Source organism: Danio rerio, chromosome 3 (assembly GCF_052040795.2).
Source record: "Danio rerio strain M-AB ecotype USA chromosome 3, GRCz13ab, whole genome shotgun sequence".
NCBI lineage: Eukaryota > Metazoa > Chordata > Actinopteri > Cypriniformes > Danionidae > Danio > Danio rerio.
The window spans coordinates 17,668,393-17,693,125 of record NC_141023.1 but is presented as its reverse complement, the minus strand read 5'-3'; the positions used below and the strand labels follow the sequence as shown (position 1 = coordinate 17,693,125).

Sequence of the window (24,733 nt, the reverse complement as noted above, 5' to 3'; positions counted from 1 at the left end):
TGTTTCTGGTTGGCATGCTTGAGCAATGGCCTTAAACATGATTGACAGAAGAGCTGAAAAGGGGATATTGACTTGAGTTTGGGGTCAAGGTGACCTGCACTTTACTGCACATCATTATGCCTTTAGTTCTGACTGTATTCAGCATCATAGCTCCACCTCTGATACATTATTGCTGAGCCGCATCAAACATGCATCATCATCCTCATCTTTATTACACTGTTGTGGATAACTTTATCCAATATCTTATTTATGGAATAAGATACACTGAATAAGGCTTCAGGAACATCTGTAAGGATTTCACATTAAATAAAACATTGTTCTGATACCTACACTGTTAATAATGTCGAACAGCTGTTCGCCAGTAACTTTCTATAAATCAATTACAGCTAAAATACTGTATTTACAGCAACATTTATCTTGCTGTATATGTATTTAAAGAATTGTAAGTATAGCTTTACTGTAAGTTATACAGTAATTTTCACAATGCAACTTTTAAATACAGTAACACACCGCATAAGTGTCCTAGAGAAAACAAAAACAGTTCATATCACAGCATTATTTTTGTTAACATGTGTTTTATTTTGGGTAAAGCTAAATGTTTAGCTAAATGTAAATGTAATTTTCAAATAGTTTTAAAAATACTTAAAAAAAAAAAAAAACAAGAAAAACAACTATTATATTACTTTACAAATGTACCATTTCATGTTTTCGATTTCAAAATGTGTCATGTATGTGTATATATATATTAGGTAGCCATAGATTTTTTAATATAGATTAATCTCAATGTAATCTTGGAATTAATCTAGATTAAAATGGCTAATTTGAATTCTGCCGAAGGCATTCAGAATATGTGTGCTACCCAAATAATGACTAAAACTAAGTCTTTGTGAAAGGGTTTCTAAGGCCAGGTGGAGCATTAGACGAGGGGCTCATCTCCTGTTTCCAAAGTGCATCACAAACTGCTTGAGAAACTGTTCTATGATAAATGGTAATGAACATAAATGATGTTCAATAAGATATACTTGTGTTTACTGTTTATTCAGTTAAACATGAATTTTGAACTGTAGGCCTACATAAGCTCGAAACAGCGATGTTTAATTACCTTAATCCGACTAAAGTCATGACTGAACTAAACAGAAATGGAATTAAGACATGTGGAGTATGCAGATATTAGTGGCATTATTGAAGCAACCACCGCAATCAAACTATTCCGGTCAAATAGGACTTTTTGCCATATTTTCCAACAAGATCCACACACAGCTGTCAGTAAAGGACCGCACATACACACACACACACACACACATCGCGAAATGAGGAAGTATATTTCTTACCATTCGGCGTGCGTTATTAAATTGCATAATACTCTCACCAGTCCTTATTCCTTATTTGCATCTAAAACCCCAGTTTGTCACGGGGGCATGAATGAAATGTTCATAAGTGAAAGTGAAACTGCTGAACTGTCACCCAAAACTAGAGGAAACTCTTACATGAAAGCACTTCACGTAAACACCTTAATTATATTATTGTCTATTAAGGCAAATAACTAGATTACAGATGTCCATGTAAGCGTAGTCAGTAGTGTCTTCGAAGTAAGTAAAATATCCAGAAAGGCAACCTGCTGATTTGATTCAGAAGGGCACTTTTTTGTCAGACGGCTCACCGGTTTGACTTTCATTCACCGTCATTCATTTTAAAAAGCACCTGGACCATTTTATTTGTATATGTTTTACTCGAACGCATAAACTCTACATGTGCCTGATATTAGATGTGGAGCTAATATTAATCAGATTCACTCTAGTGAACTGCATCCATGTAAGCACATCACGTTTGATATGGTAATTTCACAGTAGGAATACACACAGGTTCGAAGACTCGTTCTCGACCCATACAGTGCAATTCGGTCAGGTATACATCCGCCCTACAATATTAAGGTGAAAGTCACTATAGCTAGCATAGAATAGACCCAGCTTCCAACCCAACTTTGAGAATAGATTAATGGCAATATTTTTTTTTATCGCTTGATAAGAGTCTCCGTCAACACAGCAAGTTAACGGTGATAACAGCCCTTATATATTTATATATATATATATATATATATATATATATATATATATATATATATATATATATATATATCTATATCTATATATATATATATATATATATATATATATATATTACGGATGAAAAATAGCCATTCTTGGCTAATTCTGGCACATTTTACAGTAATGTTTATTAATGTGCATTGACCCTGTAAACAAATAAACTAAACTAAAAAAAAACAAAAAACTAAACCAACAAAAAGCCTTGCTGCATAAATAATTAAAACATTTACTTATATATATATATATATATATATATATATATATATATATATATATATATATATATATATATATTTATTTATATATATATATATATATATATATATATATATATAAATGTAATATATTACTATATGCTACTTTTATTACTATATATATATATATATATATATATATATATATATATATATATATATATATATATATATATTTATATATATATATATATAAGTAAATGTTTTTATTATTTATGCAGCAAGGCTTTTTGTTGGTTTAGTTTTTTTTTTTTTTTTTTTTTTTAGTTTAGTTTATTTGTTTACAGGGTCAATGCACATTAATAAACATTACTGTAAAATGTGCCAGAATTAGCCAAGAATGGCTATTTTTCATCCGTAGACCCTTTACAGAATGTTAAAAAGTCACACCTAAAATAGAAGCACAACATTAAACATTAAATATATTTTCATAAAAAATACATGACAAATAAATGAACAGACTGATGGCAGCAGAGGACAAAAAGCCAAAGACAACAGTACAAATGTGTCTAGAATACAGTACTAATGCTGACAATGCTGATTTGTTAATAACCAATTTCTAACATGAGACTGAAAAGAACGAAAAGTGCATGACTGGTTCAGTCTTTCACAATGTAGAGTATCAGATAAACGAATGAGTTAAAGCAGCTCCACATTTAATGAAATCAACTGGCACTACGACACCAATCCCATCACATACACACACACACACACACACACACACACACACACACACACACACACACACACACACACACACACACTGCTTGTGTTTGTTTATAATCCACCAGCAGTTTCATAGAGAGAAGCATTTAAAGTGAATCGCACCTTTTTTTGTTCACAGTTCTTGAGTTTCAGTTTTTCTTCACAGGCTGGTGTTAATTAGATAACATAAGCCATTGAGAAATGAATTTGGGTGTGAACAGCAGGGTGGAGCAGCAAAGGTCGCTGTTTTGAAGGAGGCCGAGGTGTCGTGCTTTAAGAGCTGGAATAATGAGAAGGAGGCCGGGGAGACTCGTGACATTTTTCATGTTAATCTGACCCCAGAACAGTGGGCACATTTGTCAGAATGCCAGGTAGGCTTGTTACGAGGTGTAAATGTCTTGCGACCGGTGTGCTCCAACACAGTAAATGTCACGCCAAAGAGTGTGTCCTCTTTTGGCTACGAGCGTGCATCTTAAAACAGACTTGCTTTCACAACATCTAAAGAAAATACATTTCAGCTGATCGGTTATAGCGGTTGCGAGCACATTGAAGCTAATGATATGCTCTATTTCTACGTTTCATTTCAAGCGTGAAAAATGGGTTAGATGCACTCTACGGCCACAGTGCTTTAAGATGCACCAAAAAGAGGCCAAAACTCAAATGTATACAAGATAAGAGTTGTTGTTCAAATCTGCTAAATGCATTACATAGCCATAGCCATAACCATTCACAAAGACTGTATTCTAGGACAGTGTTCATGGAGGCATACCAATAGTACATATTTTGGATGTCTCCCTTATCTGACCCATTAACTTTAGGGCTTGGAGTCTTTTCTAATGTTCTGATGAGTTGATTCAGGTGTGTTTGATTAAGAAGAGGATGAAAATGTGTACTGTCAGTGTGCCTTTAGGAACAGGGTTGGGAAACACTGTTCTAGTAGCACTGCTTGGCATGCTAGCAGTTCATCTCAAAACAAACTCACACACATATTGACTGACTTTGTAGCAGGAAATGAAAACTGCATTTTTTAAAAAGTGGCGGACACGTGAAAGTTTACGCACATCTGGTTTCCATGGATTGTTTTGTATTCTGACAGGAGTACTAAGAAACTCAATTCAAAGAACTGAGGCAAACTGTATATGTGCTGTTCTCATCTTTAATTCACTTTTTTCCCATGAGTTACTTTGAAATTTTTTTTCACTTATTAAAGGTTAGTTCACACTAACACAAAAACTGCTCTTTTTAGATCTATTATATGTTTAAAAATCAGCTGGCTAAGAGAACATGTGCACCATGATTGTAGTATGTCCACTAATTTTTTGGGTAACAATCCCTTTAAATAGAGACAAAACAGTAAAACCAGAAGAAGGCATCACTAGGAAGCCTTCACTGTTAAGAAAAAATGCTGGGTTGCACACAATTCCTTCATGTTGTCCCAACATAGGGCAACACGGTGGCTTAGTGGTCACCTCATAGCAGGAAGGTCGCTGATTCAGTGCATGTTCTCCCTGTGTTACCGTGTGTGAATGAGAGTTTAAGGATTTCCCAGTACTGCACCTGGAAGGGCATCCGCTGTTTAAAATATATGCTGGATAAGTTTGCGGTTCATTCCACAGTGCCAACCCTAAGGTTTGAAGGGCCCTCGGCGAGATTTAAAAATTGAGCCCACTAGTGTATAAACAATGAGAAGAAGTGCCTATATTGCCCGTTGGACGGGTCGGCACCGGCCACCCCTAATAAATAAAGGGATTAAGCCTAAGGAAAATGAATAAATGAATGTTCCAACACAAATGTCCCAACACAAATTAAGCAAATTAAGCTTTTTTTTTTTACAAATTCAAGTGGATTGACTGTAAAACAATTGAGTTGTCCAAAAAAAAAAAAAAAACTTAAGAATTGTGTTGATTTAGTACATTTTAAACAGACATGACCAACCCTGTTTCTGGCGATCGACCTTCCTGATTTCAATTGCAACCCATATCAAACACACCTGCCTGTAATTATCAAGTGCTGTTCAGGACCTAATTAATTGGTTCAGGTGTGTTTGATTAGGGTTGGAGGTGAACTTTGCAGGAATAGTCAATCTCCAGGAACAGGGTTGATCACCACTGATTTCAAACAAGTAGTCTGAACAAGCAGCAACAGATTTTTTGAGTGTTTGATGAGTAAATTAAGTATGAGGTGACATTAAAAAATATTTGCTGGAACTGACAAACCTAAATTTTTGAAGGCACAGACATCAATTAGCCTATATAGAATTCAATTCCGTTTGTTAAACGCAAAGATTTGTTTCAAAACTATTTCTAAATTCAGTTCTTATTTCCAGCAAACGAATAAATCAACAATAATAACAAAGTGTGATCAAAAAAACTTATAGTTATATCCAAATACACCTGCTGTGCCCCATATGGTCTGAAACCTGACAGGTGAGCAAATCTAAGCTTGTTTTTAATAAAACAAATATAAACATGGATATAATAAATAATACTGCTAATAATAATAACATTATACAAATGCAAATTGTCACGAATAAACTGAAAAAGCCCCCGAGATGAAGAATCCATGGAAGTATGGTTTTATATTTATGAAAATAATATGTTTTGTAATATTTTAATCCTTTATATATAGATCCTATATATATATGCTTATTATGTCCTATTTATATCCTTTAATATTTTGAATTTTTTTTATATGTAAAAATCTTTGTAACACGCTTTAGCAACGCGCCAGCAATGCACCTCAACATGCCTTGCTTTTTAGACCAGAACACCTATGGGTGCACATATGAATGCAACTGCATTTGTTATTTAAACAGCATGGCGCAAAACGTCAAAACGACTCTTGCGCCGAGCTGAAACTAGCAAACAACAACTGTGTCGTCCTTTGCACCACATTGCGCTGGGTGTATGATAGGGCCCATTATGTTTATATCACTCCAATATGACTGAGAACACATTTTACCCACACACAGTTGTCCAAACAGCTTACAAAAGATGATTTTTTTCATAATATGTGCCCTCTAAAGTCAACCAATTCATTTTTACAGTGTAAATATAGGCCGTCTTACTATTTACAAGTCATTCTTTATTCCCAAGCTATGCCAGTTTACCTCTGTCTTCAAAGTTCTAAAACTGGCACACATATATATAAGCTGGGTTAAAGTGTCCAGTGTTGATTTGAGACATGTGTGTGGATGGAATGCAGCAGGAGATGATGATGTGCTTTCCTCTCCAAGCACAGCAGGTCCAGAAAATGAACCTTATGACCGAGCCTGGCCGTCTGATTTGAGTCAACCAACTTTTTTTCCCCCGCCTCACACCCTTCCCCTTCACACTATAACGTCCAATTCCATCCACAAATCGAGCCGCTCTCTTGACACCTCCAAGTTTTTTTCTGTATTTCTATTTTTTTTTTGACTGGACTGATGTCTCAGCATGTCATTTCTTCCTCTTTCCTTGTAGCGCAGGGGAAAGAGATGGCTGTTTGATCTTCAGAGGCCATTTCCACATCTTACAGCTCTTTCGGAACTTCAAATGACTGTGCCTCAGGGCGAGCAACTGCAACTGCAGTAAAGACAAAGCCACATGCCAGATTGAAGTCATGGACGCGCCAACAAGGACACGTTTCTGTTGCATCTCCTGTTTCTCAGGAAGCACTTGGACATAAATGACATTCTCCCAAAACACTGTAAGAATTCCCGCAATTCTTTATAAAACTATAATCTAGAATAAGCTCTCTATATCAGTGTGCAAGGACTGTGTGGACTTGCCTGATCATTATAGGGCGATTTCCAAATATTGAAGTTTTGCTAGTAATTACTTGCTGTAGTCAAAAATTCATTCATTTTGTTTCATAAAACACAAAAAGATGAATAGGTGCAGTGATCACAAGCTGTAAAGCTCAGAAAAAATATGGAAGAATATTAAAGTTATGCTTTCTGAAACTGATTAATAGTATTGCAACAAACATAGTTGATTAATTAATTAATGTTCACTTTAATTATACAAAGACGTTTCAGTGTTAGCCTTGGCTTGTGGTGACCAGAGTTTGATTCTCACCTCAAGGTCCTTTGCCGATCTTGTGTTCCCTTCTGTCTGCCCCAAGCATGTCTAAACTCTAGTTCTGTCAGAAATGTAAATTTACCACTTAAAAATAATATTATATTATTAGATATTTAACTCTTGTGTGGTGTTGGGGATGTTTTCATCCACTCTGAGGTGATTTTGAGTCTTAATTTGGCCATGCATTTCTCCATGTATTTCAGCAAATGAAATAACTTTTGCTGACAAATCTTATTTTGACACATATTTTATGAAAATGCTTTGAAAATTTTCAAAAACTCAACACACTCCGGGCAAATTGACTACACTGTAAATCCAATAAGTTAAGGAAACTCAAACTTTTTGAGGAAACCGATTGCAACAAACCATTTAAGTTAAAAATGAATCCTAATGAGAACTGTGAACTTAATCCATTTGAGTAAGGCCCCGTTTACACTAATGCGTTTTCGTTTTAAAACGCATAAGTTTTGCTACAATTACGCCATCCGTCCACACTAGGCCGGAGTTCTTGAGCTCCGAAAACGGAGCGTTTTGGAAACGCTGGATTAGCCATTTTCATTCTGAATTGCTGCTGCTCCGTTTCAGTGTGGATGAGGAAAAACGGAGACATCTGAAAACGGAGGTGGGACTGCTGAGATTCGCTACCTGATTGGGGTATTTGTGTCATTGCGTATCCTTCCCTTATTCGTCAAGTCCCTATCACATGACTATAACACATGGCTTTACTGTGCTTTTAGGCGCCATTGTGCAGTGGTTCATTTGTTACGTTTAGTAACAACTCGACCTCGTCGTCTGTCCACAAAAATACCTCTCTTGCTTTCTTTGCCATCGCGTTTAATGTTCAACCGCCGTTTGTCGACTAACAATAACAAAATGCCGAGCGAGACGCATGCTTTCTGTTTATACTAGAACAAGCATGCCCAGAGTGCGCGAATGGTCACGTGATATGGCGTAGTGTGAACAGAGATATGTTCAGAGACGCTAGGTGAAACGCTAGTGTGGACGCGGATCATTTTTGATCTAAAATTCTGTTTTAAAACTAAAACGCACCAGTGTAAATGGGGCCTGAATAAAGCAATTTGAGCACAGTAGAACCCAATAAATGACAAGTACTCAAACCAACTAAGAACTGTAAAACCCAATAAGTTAAGGCAACTCAAATCGTTTGAGGAAACCAACTGCAACTAAAAAAACTAATCTATATAAGTACTGTGAACTTACTCCATTTTAGTTGAAGTAATGAGGTATTTAATTAACTCATTACCTTCAACACTGAGTTCAAAACTCTTCGCACATGAGTAGAATTAACTTTCAGTCAATTTTGAGTAAACTAGACTCATTTCATTTCATAAAGTTGACTGTTGGGTTTTACAGTGTAGTCTTTCTTTATGTTAATGGCTGTTTTTACCCCGTTGACTTCTATTATAATGACATTTTTTTATTATAAAGCAATGGCACCATATTAGTATGTATTCTTTATTGTTGGTGGTTTTTCCTGTTGTGCAGAGGTAAAATTAGTCATATTTGCTGTTGATCATCAGTTGCAGTGGAAAAAAAAGCTTTCTGGTTTTAAAAATAAATGGAGTATTGTTTGAGTGTGAGAGAGACCTTTGTGCACTTACTTTAATATGTCTGAGAAAATCTAAATAAGCAGCTCACCTTTCAGAAGATAGTAAACATAGTAAGTGAAAGGGTTTACTAAATAGTAACTATTTGGGTTTGATGGTAACAATTGATGATCAACAGTAAAAAGAACACATTTACCAACAAGGATTGTAATATGATATATAAGTACACAAATCCAACTTGTAAATTTAAAACACGATTCAAAAATACACAAATCCAGTTCATTTGGTGAAAATATTTATGATTTTTACTTGTGCATTTACAGATTGTGTGTTTACAAATTGACAAATTAGATTATAGTTTTTCCTTCGAGATTTATTTTAAAAAGGATACCTGTACACAAAGATCTGTAAAGACAAAACAACAAAACAAAAATACCAGATTGTGCTTTTCAGGTCAGTAGGCTACAGGGCGTTAACTTTGAAACCATCGAAACTGGTCCATTTTCAATACTCGAATAACCTGTTTTTGTATAAATGAATGTCCAAAATGTGTAAAAGCTTCAGTTTTTGGGTAAAAATTGTGTCATTTAAACACCCCCTTTAGATGTCATATGTACCTCAGCCAAGACCATGGTGAAGCCAGCATGTCCTGACATGTCACACACACAGTGTGAGATAATATGAGTGTGTGAGAGATTTTATTGCATCTTTCCTTCAACACAATGGCAGCTGACCAGTTAAAGCTGCAATGTCAGTCATCTAATGGAGATCTGATTAAACTGTAACTGAGATCGGAGCTGCTATTGTTGAGAAACCCTTCAGAGTTGGAAACAGGCCTGAACTAAAGAGATATTTCTGTGTACATCTTTTATCGAAAACAAATCAATACCTTTATGATCTTAGGCTAAAATGAAAAGTATAATAATAGATTTTTCATATTGTGGAGTAGTATAGTGGAAAAGGTTTATGATAAAGGAGGCCAATAACGTGAATTTCTCCTGCAAGAAAAATATTAAAATGTTAGAAATGAATTTGAAATGAACATTAATACACATTTAAAATGTGACCGTGGAACAGAAAACCAATAAGCGTCAAGTTTTTCAATGGAGATATTAAGAAACGGCTTTCCATATATGGTTTAGAATGCTAAAATATTTGGCTGGGGCGGCACAGTGGCTCAGTGGTTGGCACTGTTACCTCACAGCAAGAATGTCGCCGGTTCAAGTCCTGGCTTCGGCAATTTGCATGTCTGTGTGGAGTTTACATGTTTTCCCCGCATCCACATGGGTTTCCTCTGAGTGTTTCGGTTTCACCCACAGTCCAAAGACATGTGCTATTGGTGAATTGGATAAATATACTGCCTGTAGTGTATCAGTGTGTGTGTGAATGCTAGAGTGTGTGGGTGTTTCTCAGTACTGGGTTGCGGCTAGAAAGGCATACACTACGTAAAACATATGTCGGAATAGTCGGTGGTTCATTCCACTGTGGCGACCTCTAATAAATTAGGGACTAAAACAGAGATGCCCAAAGTAGGGCCTGTAGGCCAAAGTTTGCCCATTGTAACCTTTGATTTGGCAGAGAGTGAGATGGATGTAGAAGGATGGGGCAAATGCCTTTAAAAGAGATTGTAATTTCTAATTTGAAATAACCTTTGTTTGTTTGTTTATTTGTTTGTTTGTTTTATTGCTAACCTGCAATAAAAGCAAACTGGAATAAAATGTTTTAATTAAATGTTGTAAATAAATCATATTTTTAAAAATGTAAATACTGTCACTCACTGGATAGAGCAGATGCAGAAGACATCAGTAAGCAAACCAAGACAAAATAGTGTAATTCTATTCTGTCATAAATGAGGTTTTGTTTTTACTGTAATATGTACATTATAAAATGATGATGTATTAGTTAATAAATATAAAGCAATGTTTTCTAGCTGTTTTTAAATACTTTTAAATAAATTAGGAAATTAACCATGACTACTATAGTTACTATAGTAGGCCCACAAGCCTCAGGCAAGTTTGGTTTTTGGCCCTTTATAAGAAAAAGTTTGGGCACCCCTGGATGAAAGGCTTATTAATACTTCTACGTCAAATGCACGCACATGGTCTGGCGCAGCCTTTGCGCAGTCGCATAGCCCTTGCCATGGCTGACGCTGACACTTAACTCTCAAAAAATTTAACTACACAATGCAATAACGCGTACCGCAAGCTCTATGATTGGTAGCTATGATGAGTGTGTGCGGTGCTGAGAGCCACAAGCCTGATGGTGCAAGTGTTTACAAGTATCGAGTCCTATGAAGGAACTCTAGATGGAAACTTTTGTTTTATGTTAACCTTATGATTAAAGTTGTTGCACGTCAGGCAGTTCCTGTCTCTGAATGAGCGAGTTTGAGTTACTTGTAATGCTCAGAAAAAACAAAACACCTGCAAAAAAACTCGACACAGAGAAGCATAACAACCTAGGCTGCACGCAAGGCAAGTGCCGTGGGTCACGCTGATCACTCGATGCAGAAGTATAAACCAGCCTTAAGCCGAAGGTAAATGAGAGAATGAATGAATATTTGTCAGAGAAACAACTATTTGAAATAGTTATCAAAATAATGAGAAAATCGCTTTGCATTTGACCAAATAAAGCTCTTAACAATGTATATTACTAACAAACTACAGTAGAAAATTTACAATATATCTTCATGTAACATAATCTTTACTTAATATTCTAAAGATTTTGGCCTAAAAAAAAAGACAAATGCAATGTATTTTTGGCTACTGCAACTTACAACAAATGATTAATTTTAAAATATAACATGCACCCAACACAAACTTTAAGTATATATCATATAGGCTGATATTAAAGGGGTGGTCCACTACGATATGATATTTTAACCTTTATTTGATGTGTAATGTAGCTGTGTGAACATAAACAACATCTACGAATGTAAGACACTCAACGTTCGTTGCAAAGAGAGATGTTGGCTTTTACATAGTTAGGTTAGCAAAGCCTGCAGCGAACGAAGTTTAAGGACTACAAAAAATACATCCAGGCTAGTGAGATCACAAACACTTCAGGTTACGCACATTCACCATACGCACACACCCTGTGTAGCAAAGGGGCGTGGCCAGTGGCGCTGTAATGTTACAGCAGAGAAAGCTAAAATGTCGTCCAAATGCTGCTATTTTCACAGAGCTTCTTCTGTTTCTGTATTTGGGCTTCCAGAGGACACAACACAAAGACAGAAGTGTTTACAATTAGATTCCAGAGAATTATAAAAAAATATATAGCAAGCATTTGACAAAGGACAACTTCCAGAATCTCTCTCATTTCAGTGCTGGATTCGGCTAAAAACTCCTGAAAGAAGGAGCAGCTCCAACCATAATAGAAGCTGTGGCTTGTGAGCCATAACCTGTAAGTATTTTTATTTGTTAAAATTGATGAATTACATGCACATTTTCTAGAGTTATCGCTATGTTGTAGCGAGAACGTAAACAAATATGTAAACAATGGGACATGCTGTTTGGCACCGTTAACAATTTAGCCACAAATTCATATTTATCAGTCAAACCGCTGTAAACAGCCACAATCTTCACTGGTGCTTTGCATGTCTCTCTATGCAGACGCTTTCCCTGCGTTCTACATCTCAAATATCAAACTCACAAAAGATATGAGAACATTTCATATTACCTACAAATGCTTATTCCGAATGTATGTGACACTTGTGAGTTTTATTTTAGAGAGCAGGCGTGAGGTTTAGCTGTGTCCTCTGTGTCATTTTCTGTCTGATTTAGGCTTAAACTGACACAGTATTTACACAGTAGAGGCAAAGCGCGTGCTAGTGACTGGACGTGATGCTTCCTGGTGACGTGGAGCCAATCCGTGAATCACAGCACATTATGTTAGCTGACCAATCAGAGCCCCTTGAGGGCAGTTCTTTCGGAGGAACTAGGAAATATGACAGTCGTTTTCATGTTAGCTGAGTAGCTGTATATAATCATAGTCAGATATATGAAAAAATAACGTGACTTTCTACAAATGAAGCATGAGCATACATTGCTTTGCATCTTATAAACACAACCAAGCCTTAAAAGTACATTCTGGACCACCCCTTTAAATTTATTTGCTATAGAAAAAAGTATTTGTAGTTATATGTTAGCAGTTTTTGCTTTCAGAAGTTCTTTCTAAAACTGTTTTACTCCACAAATAACATTGTGGACTGACGGCAGTGGAAATAAATTGTGACAAGTTATGTAAGCGCAGTTGTTTTGGAAAAGTACTACTAGATTTGTAGGCGTGTGGGTCTATAACTTATAGGCAGTGCTGACACACACATACACACACTAACCTAAATGAGCTGTTCATAGTGTACATATCCCGAGCTGTATTCTGCACTTGTGATGTGGGTGGTTTAATGAATAACTAAATCACATAGCTGGAGTGGAGCAACTGGATAAACTGTTATTTCATTGATGCAACAGATCCATTGGGGGTAATTGGCCAAGCATTCGTGAAACGTCATAATACAAATTGTCTGAAGTGACAGCGAATGGCACGGTCATTTTCGTGCTGTTAGGCTCTTTTGCATAATTTATCATGCGCCCGAATGGAGCTGTATGTTGGTCTGGTTGACAGCCTGTGTAATTTAGCTTCCATCCAAACGTCTCTGGATCAGCTCCCCGGCGTTGTAACTGTGACTCAAAGCCTATTTAAAGAGAAGATAAGGTCAGTGTAACAGGTCACTGTCAGCTTTGTAATCCTAAAAAGAAACGCCAAGGCAATACACAGTTCAAAACTATTTGGATACATTCTTAATGAGAGAAGTACTCGAATTTAATTTTTGTTTTCTTTTTAAAAAGGATATTTTTTTTCTGCCAGTGGGATACTTAAGTGTACTTCATTATATTTCAATTAAATCCTCATGTAATCATGAAAAACTATAAATCAATGGCTTCTAAATACTTTACTACTGTTTTTTTTAATAGCTCAAAACTGTCAGCCTAGATAATAGCCCCTTTCACACAGTGATACCGGTAAATATCTGGAAAATTTCCGGAACCACTTTACCGGTATATTCAAAAAAGCGCTGTTCACACAGGCGAGGACGTTATGGAAATTTTCCAGAAAAGAGCATTCACACATCCATTCCAAAATACCGGTAAATTCTGACATCTGAAATGAGCTTTAAACGGCTGCGCTTGTATTTGTAAACATTTGACTAAATTACAAACTCTGTGGATGATCAATATTGTGAACAACTTTCGCAGGATCACTTTCGCATGTCGAGATGTTCATAACATGTGCGTGTGCAGGCGCTCACAGGCCGTTTCACAGGCGCACGCAAAGCTTGAAGGTAAACAAACAACAGCTCATAAGCATCTCATCGATGATGATTTACACAGTTGGCATTAAGAAGAACATATAAACGTGATCTGACTAACTTCTAGCAGCTAAATGCGTCTGGAAAAATATTCAAAGGCTTTTATTCTCACAAACCGCGCGGACGTAAATGCGTCTGACTGTTGTGATTGGCTAAAGCAGACTTCTCACGTCAGCACGTTCTAGACGTGCACGCGCTTATTACGGCAGTCTTCCTTCTGCATTCACACAGCGCAGCATTCCGGCAAATTGCCGGTAATGTTACAACTTTTCTTTCCGGAAAATAGCCAGAACGAATTTACCGGTATTTTCAAAAAGGACCTGTTCACACATACAACCTTTCCGGAAAATTGCCGGTAATTTTCCGGAAAGGTCTGTATGTGTGAAAGGGGCTAATGTCTAACAGGGTATACAATATATCATTTAAAAGCTTAAAATGTCAAGATTTTTGGTAGATATTACTGGGCAACATTTATTTATTAATTTTGTGATTGAACATACTCCAATGAGGACATCTTGGCTGACTATGAAGGTACAGCCGTTATGTAACGTACGAGTTATGTAGACTTTCATATGCTCTAATATGCCATTGTACTATTATTTTGATCAATAGGGGGCGACACTGAGTAACTGCCATGAAAAAAACATGTGAAGATGTCAATAGCTATGTTCCATCCAAAAATGCGAATTAACTTTATGTGCAAAATTGGATTATCGCATAAAAGATGTGCAAATAAAGCAGGGTTTCCATCCCACTAGTCAAAGCGAAAAAAATCATCTCTTCCTGATTAACTGGTGCCAAATGTCAACAGTAAAAACGGAATTTGCTGCTATAAGAAAAGCTGCGTGAATCATTTCTTTATTTTATAAATGACTTGCACCTAAGAAAGCAATCTTGACACGCAGTGAATGCGTGTTGGTGTTTGAAGTCGTGAGACCCGGAGCACAGACCCTCTTGATTCTGGAGGTCATTAATAATATAATAACACTAATACCAAGATACTGACTATATACTGACAACATTTCAGATGTTTTACAATGTGCTCAGCCTGCTGGTTTGTCCATTCACTCACATTTTTACCATCACATGATCTCTTATACCGAAATCACGTGGCTTTTTTAATGCGCATACTGGAATTAGTTCAAGTCTTTCCATTGAAGTTTATGCGCAGCTTTTCTTATCTTTTCTTAGCTTTTCTTAAAAAATGTATACTACTCAGTTATGCACATATGTTTTTAATGCGCATTTTCAACATTTATCTTGGCGTTTCCATCAACCGATTTTTATGCGCATATTCAAAATGTTTATTTTTATGTTTTGTGGCGTGTCGCCGAGCGACGCTTCTGGTGTGAGACCCTCCATTGGTGGCACAGTGGTTCATTAGTTAGCACTGTCACCTCACAGTAAGAACGTCACTGGTTCGAACCCCGGCTGAGCCAGTTGGTATTTCTATGAGGAGTTTGCATGTTCTCCCCATGTTTGTGCGGGTTTCCTCCATGTGCTCCAGTTTCCCACATGCACTTTAAGTGAATTAAATAAACTAAATTGGCTGTAATTTATGTGTGTGAATGCGAGAGTATATGGGTGTTTCCCTGTACTGGGTTGGTTGTGGCTGGAAGGGCATCCGCTGTTTAAAACATATGCTGGTATAGTTTGCGGTTCACCGACCCCTGATACAAAAGAGACTAAGCTGAAGGAAAATGAATGAATAATAACGTTCTGCCAGAACATAATCCCTTTTCTTTTTTTACTATGCTATTACTTTAACATATTAGCACATTTTTCAGCATAAACCAAATATTTTGTAATTTATACACTCTTAATCAAGCATATATGGTAACTTCATTGACATACATTATATTATATGTCATTAAAGTCTTATAATATTGTAGTAAAACTCCAAACGAATATTTCAATGAGAGGCCTTTAAAGGGTTTAACAGGTGTAAGCCATGCTGTTCAATTCTTTGAATACTATATCAAACATACCAGTCACAAATTCTTAATGATATAACCAATGGAATAAATGTAATCTTGTATAAAAGCCAAGGTTATGGTGAATACAACCCAGTGTTTGCGCTACGAGATACAATAGATTTCTTTCTGTGCGCTGGCTGGTGATTAGAGTTCTGACACCTTCCTCCTACTTCTTTTTAGCGTTCCCATTTTTTCGCCTCCCCCTCACTGCAGCTGACATCAAAGAACATCTGTTTGTTGTGCAAACCCGCCTCTGAACTCCATGTTAAGTCTCAGCACTCGCCAATGTCAAAAGTTCTTCCTTCAAGACCGGTAGCTAGGAGAGGGAAAGAGAGACTTGAGGTTGCATGGGTTTACCTTGTGCTTTCTGGATATGTGTGTGCATGTTTACGCGTGACTCTCATATGAAAAACCAGCAGTGCATCCAATCAGGGAACAGAATTCAGCTTTGCTTTTCCCAGGAAATTAGTCTGCTTTTCTCCTCGCTGCAGTGGGGCAGAAAAATCACAGGCCATTAGGCACAGAAAACACATGAGCACTGTTCCTATTGTGCTACAGCATAGCATGTCCCCTATCGTAATAATAAAATCTGATTTATATTGCGTTTAAAGGTGCAGGTAGAGGATTAAACGCATGACATTCCATGATAAGAGCAACACACACACAAAACAGGTATAGCGGCCTGCTGTTTGCAGTAGAATATGCGGACTGAAACATTAATACAGTCTTACAGTACCTCTCTGCTGAAGCCTGTTTATTTTGTTTTGATATAGATAGATTCTGCATGTTTACATTTTAACAGGAATTAAATTGAATTATATAACAAATTCAATAATTTTGGTAAAACTCAAATTGTTGATAAACGTTTCACATTTTAAAAAATATTAATATTAATTTGTGAAAATAATAAGAAATGTTAAAAATGGATGCATGCATGGGTGGGTGGATAGATGAGTGCAGAGATTTGTGGGAAATGAAAAATGATTTGATGGCACAGACAGACTGGATGGATGGATGGATGGATGGATGGATGGATGGATAGATGGACAGACAGATAGACAGAGACAGACAGACAGATGGACAGACGGACGGACGGATGGATGGATGGATGAAAAGACAGACAGCCAGATTAGAGGGTCTGAATATCTCGTACACACTGTAGATATAGAAAGACAGAGACTGATAGACGGACAGATGGATGGATGGATTGATTCTTTGTTCTTTAATGGCCCAGCCACAGCCCTGACTTTAACCCAATTAAGCTTTTTGTGGAGAAACCTATAAATGGCTGTCCGCCAACATTTACCATCCAATCTGACAGAACTGGAGAGCATCTGCAAGGGGGAATGGCAGAGGATCCCAAAATCCAGGTATGAAAAACTTGTTGCATCTTTCCCAAAAAGACTTACGGCTGTATTAGATCAAAAGGCTGCTTCTACTAAATAGGAAAAAAAGGGTCTGAACACTTAGGACCATGTGATATTTCAGTAATCGCAAAAATGTTATGTTGTTCTGTCAATATGGGTGACAGATATGGGTGAGAATATGTCAAGATAGATAGATAGAAAGATAGATAGATAGATAGATAGATAGATAGATAGATAGATAGATAGATAGATAGATAGATAGATAGATAGATAGATAGATAGATAGATAGATAGATAGATAGATAGATTGATAGATCGATAGATAGTTAGATGGATAGAAGGATAGATAGACAGACATTTTTCTATTTTTTTTTTTTTGTATTTCAATTTAAAATAACATTTAAAAGTTGTAATAAAAAGTCAAATACTGTAAATCCATGTTTAAGGCTGCATTTTTTTCAATCATTTACTTGATTTGATAACATTTAGAAAAATAAATCACTCTTTGCACCTGTAGAAAGTTAAACTCATTCATACAGCATATATAGAAAGGTTTTTGAATGAAACCGCATGAACAGAAGCTCTGAAACTGGCAGCACAAAGAGTGAAGACAAAGCTTTTTTCACCGGGGCAGTTGTGAACTCATTTACATATCATTTGAAGTTTGAAGCCATTTGCTGTGGAAGGTAGTTTCTAACACCAAAGTACAATAAAACAGTGACGAGTACATGCGAATCTTTATCTCGGTGGCCTTTCATACTCCAATCCTCTGGCCAGACCAACACATGACTGGCTTTTGGTTGGTTGTTTGCTGTATAAATAACAGGGAGTGCGCTTTCAGAGCGATGTCTAACTGAGTCATACCCTTGGTCCGTTCCTGTCCCATTATATCCTCATCATTAAGACCGGTTGCCCAGGCAGATAATAATGTGATGTGTGATCCTTATTTGAATTGCACTCATCAGCTAACAGTGACGTCAACTAAATTAGCTACACTGCATTAAAAAGGCCAGAGATACAGTATCTTCAAAATGGCAGAAAATCAGAAGTAATTGCTAATTATTATTAAGAACTATAATTGTACAGATAAGTCTTCTAAAGAAAGCGGTGCAAAAATCCAGTTAAAATTTGTTATAATAATACAGAGAATGAAGCCTTACATTTTTATATTGTGATTGCATCCAGATTTTTTATATTTTACTGAATTATTTTAAAGGATTTAGAGTTATCAGAAACTAGTTTGAGTATTAAAACTTATTAAAATGCTGTTCAATCCATCTTATTGTATCTCTTTGCTGTAAACAAATATTAATAATTGGGTACTATCCTGGCAGAATAAAATTTGCTTTACTTTGTTTCCATTACAAATTAGTCTGTATTAAGGAATTATTCATAAATTATATTATTATGGTGTGTATATACAGTTCAGAATTCAGTATACAAATCAGAATTATTAGCCCCCCTTTGAATTTTTTCCTTTTTTAAATATTTCCCAAATTATGTTTAGCAGAACAAGGAAATTTTCACAGTATGTCTGATTTTTTTTTTTCTGAAAAAAGTCTTATTTGTTTTATTTCAGCCAGAATAAAATCAGTTTTTAATTTTTTAAAAGCTATTTTATTGCCAAAATTATTAGCCCCTTTAAGCTATATATATTTTTTCGATAGTCTACAGAATAAACTATCATTATTCAATAACTTGCCTAATTACCCTAACCTGCCTAGTTAACGTAATTAACCTAGTTAAGCCTTTAAATGTCACTTTAAGCTGTATAGAAGTGTCTTGAAAAATAATTATTATTTACTGTCATCATGGCAAAGATAAAATACATCAGTTATTAGAAATGAGTTACTAAAACTATTATGTTTGGAAATGTGTTGAAAAAAAATCTGCTCTCCGTTAAACAGAAACTGGGGGAAAATATAAACAAGGGGGCTAATAATTCTGACTTCAACTGTATGTATAAATATGATATGGCAGTACAAATTTTCTGCAAGGACATAATCTATTTTCTACAGTTGTTTTACTATGTTGTTACTGTACCACAACATATTTCCAGCATAAACCAAATATTTGATAAACTATTAAACAGGTTTAAAACATGCTATTTAATTCTAAATTATATCAATATTATATTATATGCAATTGTATATATATATATATATATATATATATATATATATATATATATATATATATATATATATATATATATATATATATATATACATACAGTAAATCCACAAATGCACATTTACTAATAGCAAACCATATTTTACTGTTTTTTGCAAGAATTTAGTTATTATTTAAATATAATTTTATTATCTGAATATAAGAAAGCAAGCAGAATTATTTCATCTTGTAATGGCTTTAATTTATATACAGTAATTGGATCTTCCCCTTAAGTTTATTTCATGTTCTTTATTATTTATTTCTGTTTCTCTCTGTCGTATCTTTTTCATTTGCAATGTAATTCATATTATGTATTGTATAAAAATAATAACACAAACATGTCAACTGTTACTATAGGTGTGTATAGAAACGTGTGTTGACCTGTAAATGTATAAGATGCACGTCTGTTCCTGGAAAAAAAAAAAGTTCCCTGGGCTATTTCTTTACCTCGGCACGTATCATCTCGTCGTTTTCTGTCGTCTATTTCATAACACTGATTCCCTCTCGAAGACAGCAGCCTGTTCACGTTTAACCATGCAAAACAGAGATAAACAGATTAGCTAAGGTTGTTTTAAAGCTTTGCTCATCTGCTGTGTCAGCTCACTACTTAGCCTTTATATTTATTCAGTCATTTGATCTAGTTGGGGGCATAAATGTCGCTTTAACAGTCATGTTTGCGAAATATGAACATGCAAATGATATACGATCCCTCCATGAATAGCCTGTCTTTTTTGTGGTACTAGGTAACGCGTGACGTCAAAGCGCCTTTATGACGGGCTCAACGTAAGTGTATTAAATCGACCCCCTCTTTGTTTGACGGCTAAGTTAGCGAATTGGAATAAGGGACGTCAAATGTAAAGCCCGCCCCTTGCTCGGCACTGACCAATCACGTGTACGCATTCGACGTTCGTATTGTTGTGACCTTTGGAACCGCATCACCGCCCACCGCGTGCCCGTGGCGGAGGAAAACTATAAATAGAGGCGGATGACAGCAGTAGGGGACGAAATTGTAAAACACCCAGAGAAGAGGGGGTGGAGGAGCTTATTGGGAAGGTGAAACTGCAAATACCTTACTGACAAACTGGGAGCAAGACAAGAAGAGAAGAAAACATTTCAAAAGTCTACCAACTGGAATACCTTTATGTTAACTTAATGTGAAGACAGTATTTATATGATCATTTTTCTATTTGCACTAGTTGAGGCTACTGCAACTACTGAAAATCGTCGTTTTGTAAACAAGTAAGTATTTCGTTTTTTTGTGTGTTGTGTTGCTTTAGTTTTAGCTCGTCTATTTTGATTAGATCAGTTAATATGGTGTCTGACTGCAATCCGTTGTCTGAAATAGTTTAGTGAAACCTTAAGAGAATTTAAATGAAGGCAGCTTGCTGCGTCAGTCGTGGGCTGTGGACTTAAAGAGCTGGGAAGGATTGCCAACTATGGCAAAACACCCTATTACACTGTAAGCCATACAGTATTCACATGGAAATACAAATAGCATTGAATAAGACGTTAGATTAGCACGTATATCGAGTTAGAATTGCTCAAAATGCAGCATTTACGTCATTGTTTTCACGTAAATGCTGGTTATTTGATGTATTTCATGCATACGGTGGATATACAGTTTGTATGTGTGTGTTTTTAAAGTGTACATTATGTCCTCGGACGCTTTAATCTGCCCTGTGAACTGGGTGGGAGCGACGATAGGATCGTTGACGTCTTATGGTCGCGTTAAATGTGCTGAAGAACGAAAACTTCGCCCTTTTGTTTTGTAACCGAACGCATACAATTAACATTTCATCAGTTTGACTTAAGATTCAAGCGCATTTCTATTTTAGCTGTCTTCATCGACGGTGGTACGCTTGTGTATGTATGTGCGCGTGTGTGTGCGCGTGCTGACTGGTTTTCATTTCTCCTCGTGACACCTTCAGGTTTAATTATTAAAGTCTCGCATTCTTGTGTCTGATTTCCTCACGACAGCGTCTGTTTTACAAGCAAGCCTGACGAGCTAAAGATAAAGCACTTCGATTATGACGACAGCAGTGGATTGGTTACAGTTTTGCAGGGTCTAGTCAGGGCATGTTAGTTATTACGTAACACCACCTATCAGCTCCGCGAGCACCAGTGCATCCTTCCTATAATGGTAAACTGCGATAATTGGACAACCTTAACACAACAAGGTGGAAAATTTAACCAGCGCGTTGAAGCGTGTTGTGTTTGGAGTAGTTTGTGTGCCTGCGAGTCCGTTTGACGAAAACAGTCGAGCTATTTTAATGAGCTGTCTATTAAAGGGAGAGATCGACATTTACCCAATCATCAAACCTGTTTGAGTTTCTATTTTCTGTTGAACACAAACTAATATATTTTGAAATATATGGAAACATGTAACGATTGATGTAACCTAGTATGGATGTCAGTAGTTATGTCATATTTTGTGTTCAATAGAAAAAGGAAACTCTTTATGGTATGGAACCACTTTAAGACAATTCAATGATGACAGAATTTAAATTGTCCTGTGTGAACTATCCCTTTAAGAAGGCTGACAGATGGAACCATGTTCCAGTTTGTTATTTCCAGTGCAGAAAATTGAGCCGAGGATATTCATATTATTGTTTTGTTGCTTTTCTCTAGGAACCACAGCAGCCATTTGTGGACCGAGACGTTCCCTCTGCAACCAGCACTTTGTTTTTGAACCGTTTCCCCCAGGTTTCTGTTTATTTGCCTGGCTCCAGCCGAGCCTTGCCCTCTGGTGGCTTACGACACAATAGGAGAATTCAAACAGCCAACGGTGATACTCCAGGGCAGCGCAGCAGCTATGCAGCTTGAAATCCAAGTAGCACTCAACTTCATCATTTCGTACTTGTACAACAAGCTGCCCAGGCGACGTGTCAACATCTTCGGCGAGGAGTTAGAGCGACAGCTGAAACAGAAATACGAGGGACACTGGTACCCGGACAAGCCATACAAAGGGTCTGGATTCAGGTGTATACACGTTGGGGAGAAAGTGGACCCAGTTGTAGAGCAAGCAGCCAAAGAAAGTGGGTTGGACATTGAGGATGTCCGCAACAACCTGCCTCAGGACCTCAGCGTCTGGATCGATCCTTTCGAGGTGTCTTATCAGATTGGGGAGAAGGGACCCGTCAAGGTGCTCTATGTGGATGACAGTAACGATAACGGGCTGGAGTTGGACAAGGAGATCAAGAACAGCTTTAACCCCGAGGCGCAGGTCTTCATGCCTATTAGCGAGCCTGTCGGCATGTCCCCCACCTCCAGTTCCCCGTCCCCACCGTTCGGCCAGTCGGCCGCAGTCAGCCCGACGTTTATGCGCCGTTCCACGCAACCTCTAACCTTCACCACTGCCACCTTCGCCGCCACTAAATTTGGCTCCACGAAAATGAAAAGCAATGGGCGCAACGCCAATAAGGTGACCCGAAACTCCCCCACCAACCTGGGCCTGAATGTAAACAACCTCCTGAAGCAGAAAGCCATGTCCACATCGATGCATTCTCTATACGGCGTCGGCGCTCAGCCGCAGAAGCCCTCTGCCCTGTCTCCGAACGCCAAGGAGTTTGTCTTTCCCAATCTCCAGGGGCAGGGCAGCCCAAGTGCAATGTTCCCCGGGGAAACGTCCCTCAATCTCAGCCCTCTCCCCTACAATAATGCCTTCGACGTGTTTGCAGCCTATGGGGGCCTTAATGAGAAGTCCCTCATGGACAGTCTGAATTTCAGCTTGAGCAACATGCAGTATTCTAACCAGCAATTCCAGCCAGTGATGGCCAACTAGAAAACCAGACGGACACTACTAACGACCACAGATATGTGACAGGGGGGAGCAAGTGTTCATGTTTGGGAAATTCGATAAAACAAAAACACACAAAAAAATGGAAAAATCGAAAAGCAACACTGTAAAGTCCTGGTGAAAAAGTCAAACGATGAGCCCGAGGGTGAACCATGTGGTTCCCTTGAGTATTTTTTTGTCATTCTTTTTTACGATTAAGCTTGTTGTACAATCAAGCTTAGTTATCTAAACTCGCATTGTTTTTTTTTTCGTTTTGTTATTTTTAAGTTGTTTTCTTTTGCCAACCAAGCACAAAATTATTTTTACTGACTGTTTTAAGATATCTTTATGAAGAAGAAAACTACAAAGGCCTCTAATAGTATTCAAGGTAGAGCTACACAGCCAATTTTGTTTTTCCAAGGATTGGCCTGAATGCTGAATGAGGGATTTCTCGGTCTTTTTTCTAACTGTATAATTAATTTAGTAGAAAGTTTGTAAAATATCAGAGTATATATTGTTTCTACGACATATTGCATTTATATCTTTTTACTACTCCAGTGATCTGTGATGGCTGCAGCAGCTTTTGTTATATTTTTTTTATTGAAATTGTAAAATGAAATCCATCTTTAAAAAAAAAAAAAAGACATCAACTATTCTAAAGATTGTGTACAGAATATTCCATTGTGTTGGGATTTATTTGCTTTTTCTGGGGGGGGACAAAAGAGAGGAAAAAAAACAAGAGTTGTATTTTCTGTTAAGAGTTCAAAGATTTTTGCTATACTATGGACAAAATGTAATCGTATATTAATTTTGTACCAACATTGTGCAATACTTGACAAAAACAAATAGTATAACAAAGTATTTGGAGTCAGTGTCTTACATGTAAAGAGGGACTGATAGTTTATTAAGTTTGTATTAAAATGCTTGAAATTATCCTCTTGGTCTTAAGCTTTTTATTTATTACTCTTGTCGCAAATTGAGTGTTTTTAATACATGCTATAAGGCTTCTAGTTTTCGCTGAAGTTTCCTTTAATGGGTTTTTATAATGGAGGTAGCCTTGACTCACTTGGCGTACAGCGGTCAGATCAGCATTTATTTTTATAGTCGTGAATTGCAAATTACATTTATTCATGCGCTTTATCCGAAGCCATTTACATCGTGTTGAAGATATGCGTCAGTAAATGTGTTCCCTAGGAATTGAACTCTGACTTTGGTGTTTCTAGCAGAGAATATATACCGTATGAGCTTCGTTTAATGGAATTATTAGAGATTTATATGTTAAGAGGAGGTTCTGTTTTCAAGCTTGCACTTTCCATTAGTTGCCTTGTAAACCGTGCGTAATATCGACCAGCTTTGTATGGCTGTGAAGGTTGAGCATCTGTTTT

At 36.8% G+C, this 24,733-nt stretch overlaps 1 protein-coding gene and 2 long non-coding RNA genes across 15 annotated transcripts in view; 2 read left to right on the top strand and 1 right to left on the bottom strand.

Annotated features, from left to right (window-relative positions):
* Nucleotides 1-17,404, top strand: part of LOC147845584 (uncharacterized) — a 100,821-nt gene extending 83,417 nt beyond the window's left edge. For 7 of the 12 annotated variants that reach the window (XR_015480601.1, XR_015480595.1, XR_015480599.1 and 4 more), the window contains one exon: nt 6,526-7,011. This is a non-coding gene — a long non-coding RNA (uncharacterized LOC147845584). Of the gene's footprint in view, nt 1-6,525; nt 7,012-12,013; nt 12,093-17,355 lie in introns of those variants that run through there. The other 5 variants (XR_015480596.1, XR_015480600.1, XR_015480593.1 and 2 more) reach the window with 2 other exon arrangements.
* Nucleotides 8,976-20,314, bottom strand: LOC147845583 (uncharacterized). 2 transcript variants are annotated; one of them, XR_015480614.1, is made up of 4 exons: nt 20,021-20,167; nt 16,286-16,519; nt 9,958-13,383; nt 8,976-9,883 (listed from the first exon to the last, which is right to left on the bottom strand). It is a non-coding gene; the product is annotated as an uncharacterized LOC147845583 (long non-coding RNA). The 2 variants fall into 2 exon arrangements; XR_015480613.1 differs by lacking the exons at nt 8,976-9,883; nt 9,958-13,383 and adding an exon at nt 13,532-14,395 and having other exon boundaries at nt 14,471-16,519; nt 20,021-20,314.
* A 387-nt stretch (nt 20,315-20,701) lies between these two features.
* tob1a (transducer of ERBB2, 1a) lies at nt 20,702-24,281 on the top strand. The gene is given in 2 exon segments (NM_198363.1): nt 20,702-20,812; nt 22,202-24,281. A coding segment is annotated over 1 exon segment (969 nt). The 5' UTR covers nt 20,702-20,812; nt 22,202-22,385; the 3' UTR covers nt 23,355-24,281.
* Nucleotides 24,282-24,733: the final 452 nt, after the last annotated feature.